Source organism: Sebastes umbrosus, chromosome 1 (assembly GCF_015220745.1).
Source record: "Sebastes umbrosus isolate fSebUmb1 chromosome 1, fSebUmb1.pri, whole genome shotgun sequence".
NCBI classification, from domain to species: domain Eukaryota; kingdom Metazoa; phylum Chordata; class Actinopteri; order Perciformes; family Sebastidae; genus Sebastes; species Sebastes umbrosus.
In genome coordinates, this window is record NC_051269.1 from 29,372,108 (window position 1) to 29,396,793 (window position 24,686).

Genomic DNA, 24,686 nt, shown 5'->3' on the forward strand with positions numbered 1-24,686 from the left:
TGATCAGAGTTTGTGAGTGATTGACAGCTGCTCAGAGACGGCAGGCTCCAGCTCGGCTCTGATTGGTTGTTTTCCTCCGGTATGTGAAATCTTGCTTATGCCGTTAGGAGCACCGGAGGACTCAGAGGCACATGATTTTTTTCAGATTACCTGTCTCATGCACTACTGTCAGGATATAGTGACCATTTTATAAAAAAAAAACCTTTTCAAATCATATTTGCTCCATTTCTACTAACTGTAGCTTTAAAGGTACTTCATAATTTTTTTTATGGAACAAAACACTGCTTATAGAAAAGAGGAAATTAGTACATTCATAATGAGTTATGTGGACAGACAAGACAGATTTGCTCCAATTAAGTTTATTTGCACTTACATATTCATTCATCATTAGTGCCAGATACACACAGCGTTGCAAAGCACATTCAGCAAAAGTCTTTTCAGTTGGTGACTTGTCATATTTTCAGCATCAACATTTCCTGTGTTACATGTTTATTAATAATCCATGTCTTTGGTGATTTTATTGGTTTGCACTATAAGATGATAGCAAAGCTTCTAAAACAAATGCAAATAGGTTAATTTATTCTCAGCCTGTCTTTCAAGGTGGGTTGACCAAAGGGCGGCAGTGTCTGAAGTTTTGTTATTAAGTCATATCTACGACTCAAACTACTACAATCCTCCATTTAATCTTTCTATTTCAGCCTGTACTTTAATACTCTGCTACAAACGTGTGGTCGTCTAAGGATTCCACGGGATTGCACTGTAAATCAAGGCCTCAAGTGGTAGGTTAATAAAGTGGCTTTGCTTAGCCGTACAGATGACACAAGTGTTTAGCAAAAGTTGGGTGGCTTAAATAGCACCAAAGTGACACTGTCGATTCATTCATTCTATACTGAGAGACTCTCTGCTAGACGATTTAACACATACTGTAACTAGCGGGGAATGGGGACTACATAGATCAGAGTTTGAGGTTTCTTTCTATTTTTTTCCTTCTTTTAATGCATTTTTTTCTCTCGTGGCTCTGGACTTCACTTTTTTTTTTACTCGTCGTTGTCGTCGTCGTCGTCCTTGCCGGTGCGGACTGGCTCTCTCTCCTTCTCCCTCTTGGATTCCTTCACCACCTGATAGAAAAGAAACAGATTCATTCAAATTCATTTTCATACGGTATGAGTAACTTTATCAATATATCAAGCCTGTTATTTTTGTATAAATCGTTGTACCTCTCCGTCTCTAGTCTCAACGGTCTTGATCACCACAGTCCTCTTGCTCATGCTGGCTGGAGCGTGTTCAAAGTCTGTCAAAAGTCAGATTAAAGTGCTGTTGAGATTTTTACATACAGAAACATTTTCATTCACAAAATAGAAGTTTTGCTTTTCTGAATGCACTTTTTATAAGATTCACTTCAAAGGTGAATTATCAGGAGTTGTTATTGATCCGTGATAAGCTGTATAGAACAGCAAAGGGACAGAAGTTGGAGCATTCGGGGCTCGGATCGGCATGAAACTCTCCTGATTGACTCGATAGTACAAAAGATCATAAACTGCCTCAGAAAATATAAGAAAAAATTCAAAGGTAGGCTACAAGCTTGTCTACCTTAATCTATGACTCCCGAAGTTCATTTCATGAAATAACATCCAATCACAGATATTTAAATTCAGTTACATGAGCTGCTAAAGGGTGGAAGTTCAAGATAATGCTGTTGAGAAAATTGACAATACAATTTGGCAGCTTAAATCAATTTACTTTTGGATTCTGGGTCTGTGTTTTGTCCCAAATTGCATGGACAACACGTTTTGAATTTGCTACACCTTCGCTCCTCTGACTTGCTTCTTCTCCATAGCAACGGCGGCTGCGGCTCATGGGTATTTTAGTATTTAGAGCCAGCCCCCACACTAAATTGACAGAAAAGTTAAAATACTTAGAAATTAAAGGAACAGTGTGTAGGATCTGGCGGTATCTAGCAGCGAGGTTGCAGATTACAACTTCTGCCATGTGCCAAGCGTGTAGGATTGCTACGGTGGCTGACGACAAAACGTGAATGGCCCTCAGAGCCATGTTGATGTAAGAGTAGAGTGCGTAGTGTGTGTGTGTACGTGGGAAGTGATTGGTGAAGAAAGAGAGCGGCGGCAACAGGAGCGAGTAACGTTATCGACTCCGGCCCAAGCAGGAAAAGTTAACTGAGTTTGATTTATTCGTTCTGGGCTACTGTAGAAACACGGCGGTGCAACATGGCGGACTCCGTGGAGAGGGGATCCGCTCGATAACGGCTTATTCTAAGCGAACGAAAACACAACAATTCTTATTATCATGTGATTATACACTAAAGAAAACATACTTATTAATATTATATTCCATTTCTGCTAATAGATCCCCCTAAATGTTACACACTGGTCCTTTAAGGATTTAACATAAACCTACAGGTTTGTTACGTTATCCAGGAGAGTACTGCATTTCTATGTTAAGTAATATTGAGGATATTGCTTAAAGAATATTTTGAAATGGGAATACAGAATGAGGAAATCCTCCTCCAGAACCAGTGGCTCGTCCCACTTCACAATGCTATAACTGGCAGGTAAAAAGGCATTCCCATTACTTTAATCATGTTATACTTTATTTTGGATAAAGACAGCTTACCTCGATCGCCATGGTGATTGCTCATGCCCATACTGAGCATGGGAACAGTAATCCTAAACAGGGAATACAAATGTTGGGTGTTATAAACTAATCTGTAATGAAAAGTAATTTGCTTTACTTGAAGTTAGACTTGCAGAGATACTTACTTGCTTACTCTGAGGTTTGTAAAACAGTAACATTTTTGACTGTCAGATGAAAACTTCAACATCCAGAAAGTGATTTATAATACAAGATAAGTCACAATAGGTGTACTATTAGCAATGTACAGTATATGTACCTGTCTTGCATGTTTTTATTTCATTTGTGAGAAAACTGGGTTATCTGGAGGATCCTAACATCAACGCCCCATGAAAAGGGTTTGGGATTGAGTTTAGGTCCTTCTAGCTGTGAGGCAACAAACATTCAACATGCCAATCTTGCTTCTAATCAAGAGAGGAATCTACAGCAATTAAAATAAAAAATAATGTAAAAAACCTGAGACACAGTATGTTTGTTCTCACCTGCTCTCCTCCCCCTCCAGCAGTTTACGGTAAGTAGCAATCTCAATGTCCAGAGCCATCTTGACATTGAGGAGGTCTTGGTACTCCCTAAGGTGGCGAGCCATTTCGTCCTTCAGGTGGCGGATCTCATCCTCCAGTCTGCCCACGTTGTCCTGGTAGCTGCCGATCTCAATGCCAAACTGGTCCTCCATTTCACGCATCTGCCTCAGCAGAGCTTCATTCTGAAAAAACACAGCAGAGGGTGTAATGCATATAATGATAGATTATAGATCAATACAGACAAATGATGGATGATGTTTGGCCCCACCGTGTTCTTCATGGCATCAACTTCACAGTTGAGAGACTGAATCTGCCTCCTGGACTCGTTGGCCTCCTGCTTGGCCTGCCTCAGAGAGTCAGTGTTGCGCTTTGCGGACTCAGTCAAATCATTAAACTGCAGGAGCAAAAGATGAAGCACACAATAATCAATAATTATGTTCTTTTGTATGTTCCTGTGTGACTCTCAGTGTGCCTGTCTGCCTACCTTGGACTTGTGCCAGTCCTCAGACTCCTGCATGTTCTTCAAAGCAATGGTCTCATACTGGGCCCTGATGTCCCTCAGAGCACCAGTGAGGTCAGGCCTGGCGGTGCTCTCCACCTCCATCTTCAGCTGCTGGGTCTGGACACTCACTTGTACGTCCTGAATTTCCTGATAATACAAGATATGGACAAAATACTGTCAGAAACACAAAACTGTTATATTAAGAGCTTGTCAACAATTAAAAAAATGAACCGTTCTTCCATTGAAGGTATAAGGAGCCAGTTTAGCCCTGTTTACCTAGCCATCGGTATCCTCCAGGGTTCAATTCTTTTCTACACAAAGATCTCTTGTTGACTCACTTAACATTGCATTTCACCCAACTTCTATGCAGATGACACTCAAATAATCATTTATTTTCCTCATTCTGAATCTCAGCGACTGCTGGCCTTGCAGTTATTGCTGCCTGTTTTCGCAGACAACCTCTCGGACCAAATTTAGATCGGATTTAGCCAGACTTCAACTGCAGTTTAAAGTCCCACATTTTCAAAACGTATCTGAATCTAAAACTTTTTTGTGTTTACGCTCTAAATATAACATGTTGCTTAGTTTTTTTAGTGGCAGTGGTATCCACCCACTCATTTGTTTAACCTAAACAAAAGAGTTGAAGCTTGTTAGTTCAGCGCATACAATTACTCTGCAGCATCTCTGGCGCTTGTGCTATGCCGTATGTGCATGTAAAAGTTGAGCGTTACCATTATAGGTCTTTAGAAAACATACAATGATAAGTGACTTTGGTAAGAAAGAACTTTTCCATTTATACAAGCATAGTGGAAAAGCACAGACGAGGTAGCATCACTTACTTCATCATGGAGCTTCTTAAGGAATTCAATCTCATCCATCAGAGACTCGATCTTCCTCTCCAGCTCCAGACGGGACAATGTGGCATCATCCACATCCTAATATTTACATGAGACAAACATAACTGCAATGTCATCCATTGAACTGAAACATCTCATCATTATAAACATACTTTTAAAAAAAATTAAATTACAGTACCCCCCAAATTACATTTCAATATGCAGAAATTATTAGTGTATGTTATAAATTATATATTTATATAAAACGAGTGAGTTTCATCTATTTTGATGCTTTAAATGTCATCACAAGTTTCCTTTAGTGCGTAGAGATATTTTCAGTTATGATGTGCTACATTTCTATATAGAAATGCTTAAAAATGTAAACTCCAGGTTATAATTCAAGTTTTTTTTAAGAATAAAAAACAATTAAACTAAAGACAAAAAGAGTCATACCAGCAGTATGCATCACTTGCAGCCTTAAGGGGAATAATATTTCAATAAAAAAGTGCCTAGCAAAAAGGCCTCCCCCGTCCTGTGCAGCAGTTATAGATCAATGATGTTTTAGAAATCTGCCCTGTCATATTACTGTGGAACTATTGTGGAAGTGTTGGAGGTGGAGCAAAGCTGTGACCTGTTATCTGAGCCTGAGGACACTGTAATCAATAAGGTAATCAGGGTCCAGTGAGCTGAGCGTTTACCTTGCGGAAAGCAACCAGGTTACCTTCAGCATCTGCCCTCTTCTGGGCTTCTTCCTCCAACCTAGAGGACAAAAGAGAAGAGAGAAAAAATATTTAATGTACGGATTTCCTTCAGGCTCCAAGAACGAGTCAAATTTGTCCAAGAGCATCCTTTCTGTCTTTGGGGTTGCTCCGGGGCATCAGCTGGCAAAAAGCTTTCTGGATCAATTTGTTAATTCACTGTCCTGTAAAAAGGGGTTGGGGGTGCGCCCAGTGGGACCAGCAGCTGCTCCTTTCTGCTAATGGGGTTTCTCTACAGTTCAATAAGGTCATCTGCGCACACTCAATAAGGTTATGTAATATGTACACTTATTAACCATCTCTTTTGAAGACTTTAAATGGTCATTTTAATATTGGCTAGTGTGCAGTGACTGCGTAGTACAGATAATTTGAGTGACATTTAAAGGGCAGCTATAGAAAATCAGCATAATGTGCGATATGCTTTAGCAAACTGAGACAAAAATGTCATTTGATGCTCCTTCAAAAGGAACTAAATGAAATGAAAAAATGTCATAATGCAAACTCAATTACAATCCCTGAGTCACCGTGATGATGAGTCATCACAAAGTATATCACGTATTAATACATGCATTTTCTCATTCTCTGACTGATGGGCTCCATCTGTCCTGGACTGGACATAAAGTAGATTAGTGGGGAAAGCATTACATGTAGTGGGCCCTGCTCCCTCATCTTTAATTCATGTGGTGTTACAGGGGTCCTTTTGTCCTAATGGGGTCTCTGGCAGCGTCCCATCAGCACAGAGGGACACTGAAAACACACCTAATGGAGTCATTGAGTCACATTGATTTTTCCAGACGCTATTCTCACCACGCCTGACATCCAACCTCTCTTCCTCGGGTACCTTTTCCTCTCTCTCTCTCCCCTCCCCACTCCTCAGCCGGCCCCACCCTGAGTCTGGTCCATCCATCCATCCATCCATCCATCCCCCATCCTCCTCTCATCTCAATGTGTGCATACATTATTGTGTGTCCATCATCACCAAACACTTCCTTATCTAATTTGGCATCAAGTACTGTGTCAAAGTTTTCTTTGGGTCACTTTGCTGTCATGTACTGTTATTGTTTTCGGTTGAATCCTGCCTCAGTAAACATGTTCACTCATACATAGAATCGATCTCATGCGCATGATGCAGTGCAGCGTCCTGCATCATGCTGCCGCTCTGTGCTGTCCGGTCATGTGCCACGCCCTACACCACCATCATTATCTTAAAGTAGACCGTGGGCAGTAAATTATAACAGTGTCAATGAATGAGGTGATGGTGACACAGTAGCCCACACCCATGGCGCAACGTATATATAAATATATGAAGGAAGAGAGGTTGACCTTTGACTTTGTTGGGATATTATGGTTTGTTCGAACAAGATGCAACTTTCTCTGCAGCCACATGCTCTCTAATGGTTTTGTTATTTGCTCGAGGCAAGGCCAAATCTAATGACCCATCACCCAAAATGTCTTACATTACCATCTATGCACAAACCATCTATCTATCGATCTATCGATCTATCGATCTATCTATCTCATGTCTTCATGCATCATACTTTTCTTTCTCATCATGTTGGTACCAACCTCTGCCTGAGCTGGACCACGTCATCACCCAGGTTGTCCCTCTCCAGAAGGTACTGGTCCCTCTCCTTTCCGGTGTCGTCCAGCTGGCGGCGCAGGTCCCTCACCTCCTCCTGGAAGAGGTCGGAGGCGCGGTTGGGCTGACCGTGCTGCTGCTGGCCCTTGAACTGGTTGAGTTCCTGCTGCAGTGCACCATTCTGCGTCTCCAGGTAGCGCACCTTCTCGATGAAGCTGGCGAAGCGGTCGTTGAGCTCCTGCAGCTCGGCCTTCTCGTTGCTGCGGGTGGTTAGGAACTCCTGGTTGATGGCTTCGGACAGGGTGAAGTCCACCTTGTCGTAGGAGAGGCGAGGGGCCTGAGCGCTGGGGCGAGAACGCTGTTGGTGGTAGGTGGTGGAGCGGGATGCAACCGCTGGAGACATTGAACGCATGTAGCGCCCCCCAGAACTGGGCATGCGGGAGGACACATTGGAGTAAGAGGACATGGGGATGGGGTGAGGGCTCCCAAAGGTGCGCCTGTAGGAAGTTGAGGTATGCATTGAAGAGTGGCTCATGGTTAGTCTTGTTCGGTTCTCTCTGGCGCTGAGGAAAGAAGAAGAGATGGAGGCTTGGAGATGCTCGTGATGCAACAGGACATCAGACTGAAGAGTGCCGGCGTGTTTTATATACACGGGCTGGTCTATCCCATCATCCTTACGCCTCCTCCCTCATTTCTCCTCACCCCACCCACATGAACCCTTCCCTTCTCAATGGCTCATCAGCATACAAGCTTTGGCCACTCCCTACCCTTCAGAGAGAGACCCTGCCTCTCTCTGTCTTACTCTGTCTCGACAGCTCCACCCTTTTAACAGAGCGTTGGCAGGATGCCAGAATGGCTTCCACATTACTGCTCTGATATCTAAAGATGTCTCCTCATGCCCACCCCTCCTCGCCTCTCTGATTCATGCCCTCGTTGACACTTGTTCACTGGTGCTTGCTCAGTCAGTCTTGTTTCATGATATGATTCCACTCTGACTTGTAATGTTTTTAACTTTACTATCAAATGTGTGTGTCAGGGATTCTGTTACCTGCTTCTCAGTAAGAAACTGTGAAATTGAAGCCTAAACTGAATCACGTGGACACATTGATTTAATTCTTTTCCCCCCTCCATCTGTCTCCCTTCCTCTTTCCTCTTTGTCTCTCTCTCCTTTTACAGTAATGGAACACTTTATTGATATTCGGGGCGTCTGGGGCAGCGCCATGACTCCGCAGTTATTTTATCCTTTTCAAATGCACTACATCCAGTAATCCCTGTTAGTAGGGCGAGAGTTGTCAAATAACTTTGTTGTCTGTATTTCCGGTGAACAATGGATTTTTGGCATATAGAGTCTGAATGACAGAGGTCAGAGAATAGTGACAGTTGTTATACAACAGTCCCGGTTACCCAGCAAGAAATAGAGTGCTGCAGGAATGAGTCCTAAAACCTGGAAATGAGTTTGCACTTTAGCGCTTCCTGTTCTCTCGTCTGGAGGTCAATGGGTTTTTTGAATGTGTTTTAGTTAGATGCCTGAAATAAGGTCTGTAGTAAACACAAGCTGAAGAGATTTTAACGTTTTGTTTCTTTATAAAATACGTCAGTAAATATCCCACTTGTGAATTTTGAAGCTTTTACGTGTCTTAAAAAAGCGGTTGCTGACAAAGTGGTTAAATGAGACTTCTAAAAGTCATCACGCCGACTCGTCCGCCTTTACAGCCTCGTTGTGTATACTCGCACTCATGTGACCGTGGTCTATTTTGTTTATAGCTGTATAACGTTAGCTTTTTACTTCTGGCGATTGCATTTACGTTTCAAAAATCATAAAAGTCGTGTCGTTTGTGGAGATTATGTTACGGAACAAATGTGTAAGTATCATAAACGTTTGTTTGCCACAGAGTTTATTTTCTGCAATAATTCAAAATCCAATGGAAAAATCCCCATTGGCTTTTTGTCAAGGGAACCAGGGTGATGCTAACTTCCTGGTTGGTCTACAAAAATACGTCATCTGTTATGAAATGTTTTATTGTTTTGAGTCCGATATAACTTTGAAAGCAATCATTTAATTAGCCAACACTTAATAATGATGCTCTTTTAGCTATTCAGTCACTATTCCCAATATCAAATTTAGGCCTAATAGCACCTTTAACTCAGAAAAGAATGTATTTTACTCTTGACATATGGTGTTATAATTTATCTTTATCAGTGACAAAAGTGCTATAAAACCATCAATAGTAATTTAGTTAGTTTCTTTCTCTGTAGAGATGTGTCAGTCATATTTGCAAAGCTGACAACAAAGTGCAATGACTAAGCTTTACTGTAAAGTTATGATATGTGGTCATACATTTTAACATCAACCACTGAGGCTGACATTAAACCTCATAACTCAGGACAGCATGGCAAAGCATGCAGCAAGATCCATAAACACTATTCCACTTGTTTTTACATTCAGGTATGTACAACAGCTTCAAATATTGGGTAAAGATGTAACAGTGTCGGCGAGGCAGCACCTTCAAATCTTTCTGCAGACCATGTGTGTCTGTAGTCATTTTAATTGAGGACTGCAGACAGGCTACCACTCTCATAGAGTTGACGTAATTCTGAGCATGCTCTGTGGCGACTGGGTGTGGCACCCTTTGTGTCCCCTGTGATGCTTAGTAAACATTTAATCCATTTATGCTCTCTTATATCTAATATAATACACAACCAAATATAACATATTGTGCTGTATTTGTTTCTCTTTGAAACATGCGTACACACACTATTACACATCAACCAGCAGCCTTTATTTTAACACTTTTTCTGATTAAATTTGTGTCTCCTCTTCCCGATGGAGCATCTGGAGCTCACTGTAGTAAACGTATAGCTATCTCTTCTTCAGTCTGTCATTCACAAACACACACTTATGCACTTGATTTTCCTCCCTCTAGTTCTGCAGGGCTGCTACTGCCGAGGTCTGGCTCCCTGTGTAATAAATGGCCCATGCTAGTCTTAGCTCTGTAATCTAATCAACCTGCTTTATGGTCAGTAGCTCTCTCCTCTCGCTCCCTCCCCCACTGTCTCACCCTCTCTGCTCACAGCACATCTCACTTTCTATTCTTTCCCTAGATCCTGCTCCAATCTGACCATAATGTCAAGGTTTCTTATAATGTACGGCACACATATACACACATGCATAAACATACAGTTGAATGCTTTTGTAGTGGACTATATCAGTAATTCTAACCATCAGCCAGATGTATACCATTGGCGATTGATCCTTCTGCTTCTCGGATTATTCCCGAAGGAATCAACATATTGTGTTGTAATTTCATTTTAGGGGAATGGGATTCATCCTATGTTCGTGATGTCTTGGGTGTGGTCTCTGATAAGAAATCTAATCAAACGTGTGTCCTATACAGCAGTGAGAACAGCACAGAGCACCGCTGCACTGAAAACTGAGCTTACAGCAACATTAACAGCTGTCATAAAACAAATGCTGACTTTGGTGACTCATAGTGTTAATATCCCAACCCTATTGCTCGACAAGAACATCCATATTGAACAAGTTTGCAAAACTGGATTACATTCAAAGACAATGTTTTTTTATTATTATTATTAATTTTCACGTCTAAAGTCAAATTTGCTTTTGACTATCTACGCATGTCAGGTATAGTAAAGGTTACGGAAAGATGGTGTCAGTTACTGCAAATAAACTATGGTTACGGTATGAATGCACTTGGGCTGCATATTCATTTAAGAATATAAACAGATTTCTACCGTGACGACTTGGAGTGCAAGTTGCCAATTGCAGCTTTTGCTATTCCAGAACAATAGAGTGTAAATATTTAATACTGTTTTGCATAAAAAATCCATCAACTAAAATTGAAAACTGCAGAGTTTTATATATAAAATCCAAACAGTCAAGACTGATAATGTTTCACTTGCAAGATGTATTTTATGCTTCAAATCAAATCTGAAAATCTTAAAATTGCGTTGCATTTTCTACCAACTGAATTGAAAATGAATCACTATTTTAATTGTTTTAATAAAGGTGTTAAATCATGGCGAGAGAACCAACATTGTTCTCACACCTAATACCCCTGTAGAAACACCTCTATTTTGTATCTTGTGGAAGTGTTTTCTTTTCTTTTGCTATTTTAACTTTTTCTTTAAAAAAAAAAAAAAAAGCCTCCTGTGGACCGGTGTCGTAAATTAGCGTTTCACTACAAACACTAAACAATGCACCTTGTCCTTGTGCATAAATGTATATGTTACAATTCTAATACTACTGTGTTGTCCATGTTAAATAAAGTAAACTAAACTAAACTAAATTAAACTAAATTGACACTTTTAGTTTAGGATGTTAAAATCAATACGTGTAAATACGTAAAAATATGCGATTAATCGCCGCAATTAATCATGGACAATCATGCGATTAATCATGATTAAATATTTTAATCCATTGACAGCCCTAGTTAATATACTATATATGCTGATTGTGTGCTGCAACAAGACTTATTGCTGTGGCAGGTTTCTGCAGTGTAGAGGACAGATGAAGGAAACTGTGTCCCTTTTAACATCAGTTGCCAGGGAGTGGTGAGCAATAAAGAATCGTTCAAATTAATCAGAGCTGTGTAGCTGCTTGTGTGACTCCATCTCCAGGTTCACTGTCCAGAGAGGGCTCAGGACTTGTAAAAGTCTGGCCTGCTCAGCTGGAAAAGAGAAACCAATTCCTGCAGGTTGGTGACAGTTCAGCCAGTTTGACTGGGACGAGTCATGAGGATGCTGTGACCCATTAAAAGCTGCAGGCCTGGTAAGATCCGGGAGAGCTGTCAGGTCCAAGATAGAGATCATTATGTGAAAAAATGATGGCCTGCATGTCCGTAGCCAACGGAGATGGCTGAACAACACTTTGTACATGTGACCAAGAGACATGTTAACGGTGGAGCATGATTAACGGCCGAGTTTGTGTAATTACTGTAATGGAGCACTGCAGTGTTACGCAAGTCTGTTGGAAGGATATTCATTTGGAATATTTATGTATGTAAGTAAAGAGAGAGATGCATTAGTGAAACCACACCAATACAAGTTTCCTCCTGATATCCCAAATAGTTTTGTTGAGAAAGATGAACAATATGAATCTGTTTTATCTCATATTTTATGGCCCACATATTCCCACTCCAATAATACAATAGACTAAATCGTAAATTCAGTAACAACAGACATTAAGACATAATGCAACAGCCTTCACTTTCTTCACACCTTTACGTCACGTTATTAAGAGCCATCTTTTCCTTTGCTTCCCTATCACTCCACATCTGTGTTTATGCTGAGTAGGCCATGTCACATAGCTTCTTCCATTAAAGATTTTGCTGCATTGACGTCAGCCTTTTTCTCCTGCACTGCAGTGTGTCATATGATGTGCATGCTACGATCAGCAGCTCTTTGTCAACTCGATGCATGAAGGTAGCCTGCAACATATTAAATCACTTTAATTGAGCTGGGAGCGGCATGTGATGGTAGTAGTTTTGAATGCACTCAGCTGCAGTGTTCCTTTAACCACACAAACCACACGGCTCCACCTAAATGGAGACCAAATACATGTGAAACATGTCTATGACATGCCTGTACATATTTTATTAAGTGGTTTGCGGCAGTCAGAATAAGGCATCTTTTGTTGTTTTTCAATATGTATAGGACAGAATTGGTCTAGAATCTGATCTGTGACTGAATGTAAATTATATATTCTATTTTATTTATTTATGATTTTTTAAAATGTTAAGTCGTTGTAATCGATTAGCCCTGATGGGTGTTAAGAGGTAGATGATCTTCAGGGTTTTTACTGTAGTTAAACCTGCATTCGTAGATTTTTTTGGCCACTTGGGGGCAACGCAACAATACGTCACCTTATAAAATGAATATAGCAAATGTGTTAGCAACAGTTGCCTATTTACACATTGAGCAGATAGGGTGTAACATCAGCCATCTGATGAATCCAATAGTAACTCTTCTTCTAGCTCAGCTTTTGTCTCCACCAACGGCTGTGGGAAATATCTGGCTCTTTATATCTGTGCAGGTAATGTACAGTTGGTGTATCAGAGCTGTTTTGTTTGTTGCGTCTGAAAACAACACTAATGAGAGAGTTGAGAGTGAAACAAAACAGTGAAGTTGCAGCAGTGGGATGATAATAAAATTCAGTGCAAGGCCCTTTCTTATTACATATTTGATCCATTGTTAATGTAAAATAATTGATTAGAGCTTTAATAACAAAAAGAAGATTCATAAAATAATAAAATCCACACATCCATCCATTAACTTTAACCGCATATCCTATTCAGATAATACAAATATATATAATCTATATAAAAAGATTCTGCATTCACATCTAGAATCTGTAGGCAACGGGACAAGATTTTGGTACCGGAGGCGTTCTGGTTTCTGTTTGTAGTCCGAGTAGTATTGACCAATCACGTTCGAGCAGGCTTTGGTTGAATGCAGGTAAACAGTCCGTGTGAAGAGAAAAAGAGGCGGAACTCATTGGCCGAAAATGCAATCTGGGAACCCATCGGCTATCGCCTGATGAAGATTTAGCTTTTTATTGGTTTAAAATTAGCTTGTAAACTGGCTACTTGTGAAACAATTCAGGCATACGTCGTCTCTCAACTCCGACTCCAGTCTCGCGTCTCAAGTTGCTAATCGGACTGTAAACAATGAGCACCGCACGGGGAAGGAAGTCTTAGCCTGGATATCCGTTGGCTACACCGGAACCCCAGAAATACAGCCCCTCGTCCCCAGAGGCTTATCTGTCGTCAGACCGATAGCCGATGTGTGTCAAGATTGATAAATATAGAAATCAAACGTTTTGTACCACTGACTCGATTAATCATTTTCTTATTGTTCCTGCCGTAGTGTTATCTTGACCGATTTGATAAATTTACTAAATGTTGCCGTACGTGATGATCAGATTGAAAATTACTGTCTTCGGCTCTTAAACTGTTCAGGACATAAAACCCCATGAATATCATATGCAAATGAAAACAAAATAAATGGGGAAAGCAATCACAAGGTTGTGATAAAGTTCCACTTTATTCAATCACAACAACGTTCTGTGATGTGATTTAAATTACGTTGTAAAGAAATTTAACTGAAATGTGTTAACATTGATTTTTCCAATTGGTTTACAATAAGTAGGCCACAAATAGGAGAATAAGTTCTGGCTTCTATAAACTATCAGTGGCAATTAATACAAAATACTGTAGGTCAAAATAAATATCACTTTCCTCTACATTCTTATGACATTTCTTTATTCCACAGTTGACTTCTTTCTTCTACACATGTTGTACACCGGGCTGGTTCACTTAACTTGGTTCTGGTTTAACACATTGACCGGGAGTTACAATATCAATATAGTTAGAGTATTATGTGTATAAAGTCAACATTTTAACGGATGTTGTAGATGATAGGTGCATGAGCTGATGATGATATTCACACAATCCTCCCCTGAAGCAGTGGACGACTCTCTCCTGGTGACTGTCGGCTCAACAAGTTCCACAACAACAAAGGCACCGATGTTACCGCCGAGCTGCCATCACTGTCACCGTCTTCTCTTAGTGGCTGATACTGCTTGAACCGCCTGTTTAGAAACATGACACAGGTGAGACAGGTGAGGATGAGAATTCACTAATGACAACTGAATATGTGGTTTCCCACACTGAAACGTATGAGTTTATATGGCATGAAATAAAGACCGAAATGCCAAAAAAGACGGAAGATAGTTCCTTGAGATTTGGTACAGACATTCATGTTCCTCTCAGCTGTAATCACATTGCTGATTCCATCATCAGGACAAAATGTGTCCAATACTTTGGTTTAAAACTTGCAAAAGTAATACCAGGTATAACTTTTTGTCATGTGCTTATTGTTAACATTGTCATTGTGAGCACGTTAGCATGCTGATGTTATCTCAAAGCACTATTGCACAGACTCGGAAGAGGAAGCTGTCTGTTTGGGCGTTCCACAGGGATCGATCCCTGGACCTCTTACTCTTCTAATACTGTATACATAAATTATAAGTGGCTGATGATTCAGTTTTGCTGATCACTTCGAGATTTTTGGCTTCGACAAGTGAAATTCCCACATTAAAATGGGGTCAAAATATGTCAGTTTCGATGGTGAGGATAAGAGTAACGGAAAAAAGTCTCACACAATAAAACCAACATAAACAATGTACCTTAATTACAGTATCTTTGTTTGCAACTTATGTTTCATTAAAGGAAACATGTAACATTTCAGGGGATATATGAATATAATATTCATAACTATGTTTTCATTAGTGTATAATCACCTGAAACTAAGAATTGTGTTTTTGTTAACTTAGAATGAGCCCTTCATATCTACATAGGGAGCGGGTCCTCTTAATGGAGTCCGCCATGTTTCTACAGTAGCCCAGAACGGACAAACCAAACACTAGCTCTAGAGAGAACCTTTCACATTTTTACATTACCTGAAGGCCACCATAGTTCTCGGACACAAATATGCAATAACGTGAGCCGTAGAGCGCAAAAACCGTGGTACCGCCAGCTGCTGTCTGACTTCTGTTGCTCCTAAAGTAGTGTTATTATGGTAAAGATGGCCTCTGAGCAAGAAGAACAGCATTACCACGGTTTTGCACTCGGCGGCTCACGTTACCGCAGTATTAAAAAAGGGAGGAGTGAGCAGAGAGGTACTTAGTTGGTTGCAATCTACAACCACACCACTAGATGCCGCCAAATCCTACACACTGCGTCTTTCAGAAAAACTAGGTGTTATAGTTTTTATTTTTCTGTCAATTTGGCGCCAAATTAAATTCATAAATTAAATTCATAAATTAGGTACTAACCTGTACATCAAACCAATACAACAGACGACACAGGCGAGAACCATAACCCCCAGGACTGTGGCTGCAGTTCCTGCTGGGGAACCACCGGAGGCTGAAATTGAAGCACATCATACAAATGAGAGAATAATCTATAGATCAGAGTACGTTAGTGGTTATTAATTCATTTTCCTTCTACCCACCTACTGTTACACTGACTCTAGCACTTGCAACAGCAAAACTGACATCATTGGTCAAGGAGACATTGATGCAAAATACTCCGGAGTCATTGAAGAACTGGCGAAGGATCATTTGACAGTCGGGAGAGGGTGTAGCTACACCACAGATGGTTTCCATCGGAGTGATACAGTCAGCATCCGAAATGACTGTGCAGACCTCACTGGGCAGACTGAAGGAAGATAGTAAAGATGCAGAGACATAGTTACAATGTCGTTACATAAGTGGATATTTTATTTTTATAAATGTGTCTGTTGTGCTAAACATATCACAATTTCTGTGTAGGCTAACTAAAGGATCATTGTTGTATTATTCATAAAGACCATTAGTCCAAATCAATACACAGTCTCTATATTGAGATGATGAAAGTTACTGCTCACCTTCCCTGACAAGTAATGGTGACGTCCACAGCATTCTGATCCAACGCAGTCGTCAATGCTACAACGTTGGACATCTGTACAATCTCTACACTTTCAATACCCTCTGTAGGGTTGAAAGAGGTAAAAGAGAGATTTTAACACTATTAAATCAAACTGTTTCTTTTAAAGCAGAATATCATCTGTTGTAGTTTAAACTGCCACGGTTACAAAAACTGTATTGACTTACGGACAACATCTACAGCGGTGGCGACGGAGCCGTAACGGTAGACCATGCAGTCAGCAGTCAGCTCTGGTGCTTGTCTTTTAGCCAAAACGAGGGCAACCTGTGCTGGTTCTGCTTCCACCTCTGCTTGAACTTCACCTTCGGCTGCAACGGCTGGAAAAATGAGAGACATTTTGTCATAATTAAACTTTTGTTACAAGAGCCATCGTTTTACTTTGTGTGTACTTACTTTAGTTCACAGTAAACACTCACCTGCAGGAGCTGCAGTAGCTGCAACTTCATTCTCAGTTGCCTGTACTTCAGCCTCGACATCATCAGCTGGTGCTGCCTCTTCTACAGCTGTGGTCTCAGTGGCAGCAGGGGCTACAACGTTATCAGCAGGGGCTTCTGTCTCAGCTTGGACAACCTCTGTGGCAGCATCAACAGCAGCAGCGACATCATCAACAGCAGCAGCAGCATCGACATCTGCAGCAGCAGTATCAGCAGCCACAACGTCAGCTTCTTGCTCTACAGCTACTTCTGCAGCAGGAGCAACAGTGACAGCACCAACAACTTCAACTGCAGCTTCTTCTCCCTCTGCAACAGGTGCAACTGAAGCAGCAGCATCAATCACAGGCGCATTTTCTTCAGTTGCATCAGTAACCACTGCGGTTTCGTCAGCAGCAGCATCAGCATCTGCAGCCACAGCATCAGCATCTGTAGCATCTGCAGCAGCAGCAGCAGCATCTGCAGCAGCAGCATCTGTAGCAGCACCATCAGCATCTGCAACAGCAGCATCAGCATCTGTAGCATCAGCATCTGTAACATCAGCATCTGTAGCATCAGCATCAGCAGCAGCAGCATCTGTAGCAGCAGCAGCAGCAGCATCAGCATCTGCAGCAGCAGCATCTATAGCAGCAGCATCAGCATCTGCCGGCTCTTCAGCTGCAGGTGCAACAGGGGCAGCAGTGGCCACCTCACCTGCTGCTGCATCTGCATCCTGGGCAGCAACATCTGCTTCTGCAGCAGGGACAGCAGTGTCGGCGGGAACAACAGCTGCGTCGACTACTGCAGGCGCTACTGACGCAACCTCTACTGCCTCTGTGTCTGTATCAACGACTGCCTCTCCATCTTCAGCTTCAGCTGGCTGCACAGAAGCAGGAACGTCCAGAGCAATCGCATCTCCTCCCTCGGCTGGTGATGCTGGGACAGCTGCAGGGGTGGAGGCCATCACAACTACTGCTGGAGCAACAGAGGCATCAATAGGAACAACTGAAAGAAAAGTTTAAAACAACTGAGCAAAACTTAGTTCAGATTTCTTATAGGAGAATGTCTAAAAGATAAAAAGGAATAATAGTTTAAAATCTCACCAGCAGTGGGGTTTTCACAGCCGTTGGGGATGCTCGCCATCAGGACCACCTGAGGTTTGAAGGACCCGACTGCGAGGTACGTGTGTGTGACGGTGAGCTCTCTGGAGATCAGAGTACCAGTGCTGTCACCAAAGTCCCAGCTGAAGCTGACGTCGGCGCTGTTGAGATACTGGCTGGGATCGTGGACCTTGACGCTGAAAGCAATAGCTCGGTTCTGGATGAAGTTCTGGTCGTCCTGATTTACGTCATTGACTTGGGCGAGTGATATGGCGAAGGGAACCTGGTCTGATGACGGAGTAAAAGATGTAGAGTTGTTATGACGAGGTTTGTTAAAGAAATAACAGTATAGGAGAATAATTTTCCTCAAGTTCGGTTAGAAATGGTTTGATAGGTCACCTGTGATGGTGAAGACTGTGGAGGCGTAGCCAAGAGGGATGAACTTGTCTTTGCCCCGGCAGTGATAGATGACAAGCTCCATGTTGTGGGATCCCAGGGGGACGTTGTCTGTACCGATAGTGAGGGAGGAGGACGGCCCATCTGCCACCTGCCAGTAACGCCCTTGAATAGAGCAACATTGTGATTGTTTAGAGTGGTCTGGTAATCACAGCAAAATGAATTGAATTCACACATTTTGGAGACACTCCAGGTGTTACTTTCATCATATAGGACATGAGATGCTATTGTAATGGTAATAAAGTAAAAAAAAAAAAAAAAAAAAAAAAAGGCCTGTCTTTAATTAAGACTGGGGTGTCTCCAAATTTGGTGAAATTTAGCACATGTTGGCTTCTTCTTAGCTGGTTGTGTGCTCTGCTATTGAATGACTGAACAATGTTAAATTCATGACTTATTTACTAAAACAGGTAAGCCTGACGATCTAAAATCTAAAAAAAATACTGTACTAATTAAACTTCTTGCAGATAGTACACATTATTCAAAGAATAAGTTAAAGGTCTTATTGATAATATTTTTATGTCGAGGAATGTTTAAAAAAAAAAAAAAAAAATCCGCAGATCTTTTAGAAAGGTGCCGAATAAAAGAATGTCTTTTCCTGAAAAAAATATTAAGATTGCGAATTAATCATTTTAAAAATTTTGGCGGGTCAAAAATGTATGTTTTGTTTATCTCTGTGGAAGATATCTGACATTTGGTTCCCACATCTAACAAGGCTTGTGAGCCAATAATATAACAACGCTTGTATCTCGTGGTTTCTCTTGGTCGTTAGGTAGTGTAGAAAAAACGGATAAATGGCTGAGACTGACGGTAAGTGCCTGGCAACGACTTGTTGTGAAGTGAATGCAGTGGAACGAGAAAGGGAGAATGTGACATCTAGTGGCTGAATGTTGTCAAATTATATTAATAGCAACTTTAACAAAAATATTTTTTCTTGAATTAACAGCAAAAATAAAAACCCGTATTTTCTAGCAAGTCTTCAGATAGCTTTCCAGATAAAGGTGATGACAAATATAAAATGTCACAGATTAGCACAAACTTGTGTCCTAAAAAAGGCTTTGTTTGTTTGTGATGCGGCCTGGGGCAAATATTAAACTCTAACTTCACTGCCTGGAGGAGAAACTTCCCCTGTGCTCTTTTACAGCCCCTTTATGGTCTGTTCTTTGTCTTTGGAGATTTTACGTGTTAATGTAATGTAGTCATAGCTGCATTTGGGAGATTTGGATGTCCCACTGCAGCATTAATTACAGCTGAGGAACAGAATATATGTTTTTAACAGACTAAATAAATGAAATATCTTTACCCCATGCCTTCCACACAAACACGTAGTGGGGTTTCTTGTTCTGGCTCCGGCTGAACGGTGTACCGTCGGGGAAAACTCCGGTTGACTGGGTGTCCTGGTCAGGATACACAGCCTGACCCTCCTGGTACTGTTGTCCTGGAAAAGAACACGGCCATAGATTATACATACATCAATAGCAATAACAGACATCTGACCATTTAAACTATATCAATATGAGGCAACACTGGTAAAATAAAGAGTAAATTGTCTTTTGTCCTATCATAATAAAACTTTATTGTCAGTGGTTTAACTTGTAATTCACAGAATAATTCTTTTTCATTATAATCTATATATTATTTAATGAAAAAATACTATTTTTACCAATTTCTTGACATGGAAAGTCTAAAGACAATCACATTTCTTTAGAAAACTTCATGTCTTTTCATGACATTAAGATCATTTTGTTGTCAAATCTGTAATAAAATGATCAGCTTTCCGCTTGTGGTTTTGAGCATGAATGAAAACAGCAAAAGTAATGACATCACAATAGGTTGCATTGTAACCTGTAGTACCTGCAGCCCTCAATCAGAGTTTTCTTACCATTGATGGTGCAGTTTTGCGCCCAGACCACCTGCCCATCAGAGAGCGTTGTCTGGTTTGGAGGGAAGTTTAGATTGATATTGAAGGTTGCTTTCGCTCCAGTCAGTGTGGGTGCATCGTTTTTCAGATCAAAAGTTACTTCACCACCTGGAAAAAAAAAGATTACACACAATTTAACATATTTAGATTAACTGGCAGACATATTTTAAAACATTTCTGTTTTGTGAAATAATGAAATGAGTCCTCACCAAACCAGCAGTTCCTGAATCTCACGTCTCCATCTTTCCACACCGGATACATCCGTTGGTTCCATGAGCGGTAACGTGTGAACTGACTTCTTGGCTCTGGAAGAAATATATCACAAACTCTTTCAGGGAAATAAAGCTATTGATCTTGCAACTCATGTTATTCTCTCGAGCACTGCATCAACAACCAACACAATCGATAAGAAAATAGATTTTTCAAAAGCTTTGTTCCATAGCTGTAATAACTTTGTCAGTGTTGTTAATATGATGTTTATATATTGTTTGTGTCAGATTAATGCCATACTATTTATAGTATTATATATGGTATATTTAATAATACCATTAAGTGCCTCAGTAGAGTTAAAGTTGTGTAGTCTTTCTAAAAGAGGCACAATTTATGTGTAGGATAATCAAGCAGGTTGTGAACATAATGATAGAGATGCTTATATAAACGAGAGCAGGTCCATGTTTTCAGTGCTGAGGAGGGGTGAGGTGTGTCGGGGTTCTTGGCGGCGGGAGTCACACGACCTGCAATCCCCCTCAATCCCTTTCATGTGACTATCAGCTGAGCAGCAGCATCAGTAATCCCAGTGAGAGGAATGAGGGATACCAGACAACTGGCTCGCTGGGTTTCTTTTTTTTTTTTCTCAGCTTGTGATGTGTGAGTGTGTGGAAATGTTTTTACATGAAATACTCTCACAATAGCATGACAAATGATTTTGAAAGTGTACCATATAGCACACACCTTGGAACATATTTATATAGTCATAAATACAAATTGGCATAAGAAACAGTGTAAAATTGGCATGTAAAAGTTTGTACCTCTTCCCTCTCTGTAACAGAGGGCGGAGTGTTTTAGCATGAAATAAGCGTGAAATTACATATTAGTCTATTTGCTGTTCAATTTGGAGTCCAAACAAAGAAACACAAACATAAGTGTGTAATTGGTGGGAAAGCAGAAATGTGTTGATTTGCATTAGTTACAGAAAATGATAATTAATCACTTTCCATGTTAAACTGTGTTGGTATAAAGTCACACACAGCATTTCTATCTTAAATAGACTTTCAAACTTTGTTTTTCTTTAACAAAAGAGAAGATTGTGCTAATTTCACTTTATCCCTATGCTGTTTCTGTTGCTTTAGATATTTTGTAAGAGTGTCAAATGAGTTAGAAAAGTTTATTATAGTTGCACTGTGGAAAAAACTTCCACAAAATATTTGAATTCTCTGATGGAAAAACAAATGTACTCACTTATGGCAGTGGCAAATGTAAAAGCCAAGACCAGCAGCCCCAGTACTCCAGCAATTTTCATCCTGTACTTGTTCGTGTGTCTCCTCTCTCTGAGCCCTGATCCTCACCCTGCAGTCCTCAACCCCAAAACAAACCCCACAGAGACTTAGGAAACGTCCTCTCCCTCTCTTTAAGACGGCCTCGGACCTGAATTACCATAAAGTTTCTTCTCACCTCTGACATCATTGGGAGTCTCAAAAAGGCACCACCCCCTCATAAGATCCGACATGAGTATAGTGTTTGGATTGATATTGTTGTGTTTTACAAGAACTGTTGTGTTCTCTCACAGTTTTCGACATTATCATCTTTTTTAGTGAATCTTATATTCTCATCTGAGCTAAAATGTTTGTACTACATGTGTGTTTTTACCCATGGACCTCATTTTAGCCAAATTTCAATTTCTGGTCATAAATTTATTGTCAACTATTTAAATTAATCGGCAACTATTTTGATAATCGATTAATCGATTTGATTCCAGCTTCTTAAATGTGAATATTTTCTGGTTTCTTTACACCCCTATGACAGTAAGCTGAATATTTTCCAATATAGATTCCAGGTTATTGTGTTAGATCAAAGGCTCCATTGTCACTCAGTGAATCATTCCTGATCTACTCAAACAACAGTAAAGACAAACAAGATATTTGAGTACGTCAAATTGGACTTTGGGAAACACTGATCAACATTTTTCACCATTTTCTGACATTTTATAGACCAAACAACTAATCGATTAATCGAGAAAATAATCAACAGATTAATGGACTCGACAGCTCAGGAACTTGTACTGTAACTTAATGCAAAAAAACCCCTCCAAAAGACCACATAAATAATTCAAATGAACACAAATTAGCAGACTTCCCTCAAGCAGGACAATATTTTCTGAGTACATTATTGGAAAATGAATGGATGCTTTCTGCACAGTGTGAATGAAAATGTTGTAAGAGCTGCGTGCTTCAGGATGGAGAGAGCTGGTGAGAAACTGTGTGCAGAGCTCGAGTCATGCCTGTGTCTGACGTGTGACCTTAGAGCTATGTGTGCACAGGCGTCACAAGAGGAGTATGTGGGTGGCAAATCAATAGCATCCTTTTATTTCCTCGGCCATTCCTCTGCATCCTGCTGTCCACCTCGGGCTGCTGCAGCTCAAGAATCTGTGCTCGCAGCGACGCAGCAGACAAACAGCAGACACACCCATGCTCAGTTTATGAGACACAATCCAAAGTTTAATTCAGACGAAGAGAAAACAGGAATGAGCTGGTTGATTCTGGAAGTGATTAAAACACTAAACGTACATTTTCACATTCACATTCATGAATATAAATGCTTTGTATCAATCTCTTGCTTGTTTATACTACAAATATTTAGCCAAATGAAGCATTTTCAAGTAACAAAAGGCAAATGGCATCACTAAATCCTGAAACAAGATATCATTGACACATCACAGTTTAATTATTTATGTTATTCTGATTGCCTGCATGGTTCATGTTGTAAAAGCTGGAAAATAGAAAAGCAACATTTGTAATGTAATGAAGAAAAAAAATCAGCAATCCACCTTTCAACTCCTCTAAAATAAACCAGAGTGAAGAGCTATATATTTGTCAGAAAAGGACATGTTTATTCTTCATTACGGCAGCATAATATGAAAGTTGCTACAAAAGAGGCTGGCTTTAGTATTGTTGGTCAGGAAGTTCACTGTAATACTATATTTATAAGTTAATATCCAGATTTCCATTAACATCTACCTCTGTAAATTTGACCTTTGTACCTTTGTAAATGTTTAAATTATAATTTAAGTTAACTAGTTCTATTATTAAAATTTCATTGTACCTGAGTATAATAACAATAAAGATCATTCTGATTTTTCTTCAGTCATTTTAAAAATCTAGATTATAAAAATTACTGAAGAAAAATAACATATTTTTCTTGAAGTATATAAGAAACATAAATTTATAAAAGGTGAGGAAAATATTTTTTTTTAAAAGTGGATGGGCTCATAATAGCTTTTAACATTTAATCACCTTTTATTTATTTATTTGTTTATTTTTTTTGTTTGTTTTGCACAAATTAAGAATACACAAACATAACAAAAAAATAATAATAATTAACAGTGCAGGAAGAGACAAAGAACCCACTGGGCTTATTTGACGCCTCCACTTAAATGGTGTTAAAATTTCCCAATGTTATAGAGAACACAAGATTAATATACAGAAATAGTATGACTATAGTGAAATAGTGTAGACAAACAATAAGAACAAGATGTATATGTATAATAACAAGAAATATATCAAAAAAGACAAGAAATGTGTGTGATAAGCGAATGTGCGTGCGTATGCGTGTATATGTGTCTGCGTACGTGTGTGTAGGTATGTTTGTGTTTTATTTCTCATTTTCATAATAATAGTTTTTCATTTTATTTCCCTTTGGACTTGTTTTATTCCTGTAACTATATTTTGCGTGTTAAATTTAATAATATAATTAAATTAAATAGAGAATAGATTATTATATAATTATGTTTTACTGAGAAAAGGGGCATATATTCATACAACAAACAAACAGCTTCACTGTAAAGTCATTATGGGCTCTATTGTTGGTGGTTTTCCCACTGATGTTGTCTCATGGCTGCTCAGGCTGCACTACATGTGACCCCTCATGTGCTAACAGCGCAGAGTTCAGGAGGAAATAAATCCTTCCCACAGAGCACCTGACTTAACATACCACAAATAGTCGACCATTAGCTTCTTTCCTCATTAGTCTCCGTTGTATCGTATCTTAATAACATTGTCCTTGAGGTTTGGGGGGATTTCTAGAATTAACAGAGAATTTATTTTGTATTTCAGACTGGAAATAATCAAAAATCTGTCAATTTTACAACTGCTTTCTTTCTAGGAATATTCCTTAATGTATTTAACAATGTGTCGCACAGACTGGTTGCATTAGATTGCAATTTTTTTGTGGTTTTC

The 24,686-nt window shown here is 39.9% G+C and overlaps 2 protein-coding genes across 5 annotated transcripts; both read right to left on the minus strand.

Annotated features, from left to right (window-relative positions):
• Nucleotides 1-343: 343 nt before the first annotated feature.
• On the minus strand, nt 344-7,481 carry prph (peripherin). Its single transcript, XM_037783967.1, has 9 exons — nt 6,833-7,481; nt 5,207-5,267; nt 4,512-4,607; nt 3,655-3,819; nt 3,439-3,564; nt 3,132-3,352; nt 2,632-2,684; nt 1,218-1,291; nt 344-1,118 (listed from the first exon to the last, which is right to left on the minus strand). The coding sequence occupies exons 1-9, from the start codon at nt 7,378-7,380 to the stop codon at nt 1,038-1,040; spliced, it is 1,425 nt and encodes a 474-aa protein (XP_037639895.1). The 5' UTR covers nt 7,381-7,481; the 3' UTR covers nt 344-1,037.
• A 6,407-nt stretch (nt 7,482-13,888) lies between these two features.
• pmela (premelanosome protein a) lies at nt 13,889-21,830 on the minus strand. 4 transcript variants are annotated; one of them, XM_037774964.1, is made up of 13 exons: nt 21,694-21,830; nt 20,445-20,540; nt 20,197-20,343; nt 19,618-19,752; nt 18,261-18,422; nt 17,865-18,149; nt 17,476-17,733; nt 16,768-17,034; nt 16,519-16,668; nt 16,293-16,395; nt 15,879-16,084; nt 15,700-15,790; nt 13,889-14,454 (listed from the first exon to the last, which is right to left on the minus strand). In XM_037774964.1, exons 1-13 carry the CDS (start codon nt 21,752-21,754, stop codon nt 14,307-14,309), a joined length of 2,109 nt encoding a protein of 702 aa, XP_037630892.1. In that variant the 5' UTR covers nt 21,755-21,830; the 3' UTR covers nt 13,889-14,306. The 4 variants fall into 4 exon arrangements, with proteins under 4 accessions (XP_037630892.1, XP_037630912.1, XP_037630902.1 ...); XM_037774984.1 differs by having other exon boundaries at nt 16,768-16,923; nt 17,476-17,766; XM_037774974.1 differs by having other exon boundaries at nt 16,768-16,980; nt 17,476-17,766.
• Between the last annotated feature and the right edge of the window lie 2,856 nt (nt 21,831-24,686).

What these genes read in the sequence shown, in the direction of transcription:
- prph (XM_037783967.1), bottom strand. Translation starts at nt 7,380, where the DNA reads ATGAGCCACTCTTCAATGCATACCTCAACTTCCTACAGGCGCACCTTT. An exon ending in ACCTGGTTGCTTTCCGCAAG is followed by an intron (nt 4,608 to 5,206) that starts GTAAACGCTCAG and finishes TGTAAATATTAG; the next exon opens with GATGTGGATGATGCCACATT. An exon ending in AGGACTGGCACAAGTCCAAG is followed by an intron (nt 3,565 to 3,654) that starts GTAGGCAGACAG and finishes TTGCTCCTGCAG; the next exon opens with TTTAATGATTTGACTGAGTC.
- pmela (XM_037774953.1), bottom strand. Translation starts at nt 21,754, where the DNA reads ATGAAAATTGCTGGAGTACTGGGGCTGCTGGTCTTGGCTTTTACATTT. An exon ending in TACATTTGCCACTGCCATAA is followed by an intron (nt 20,541 to 21,693) that starts GTGAGTACATTT and finishes TATTTCTTCCAG; the next exon opens with AGCCAAGAAGTCAGTTCACA. An exon ending in AGCTACTGCAGCTCCTGCAG is followed by an intron (nt 16,669 to 16,767) that starts GTGAGTGTTTAC and finishes TCATTTTTCCAG; the next exon opens with CCGTTGCAGCCGAAGGTGAA.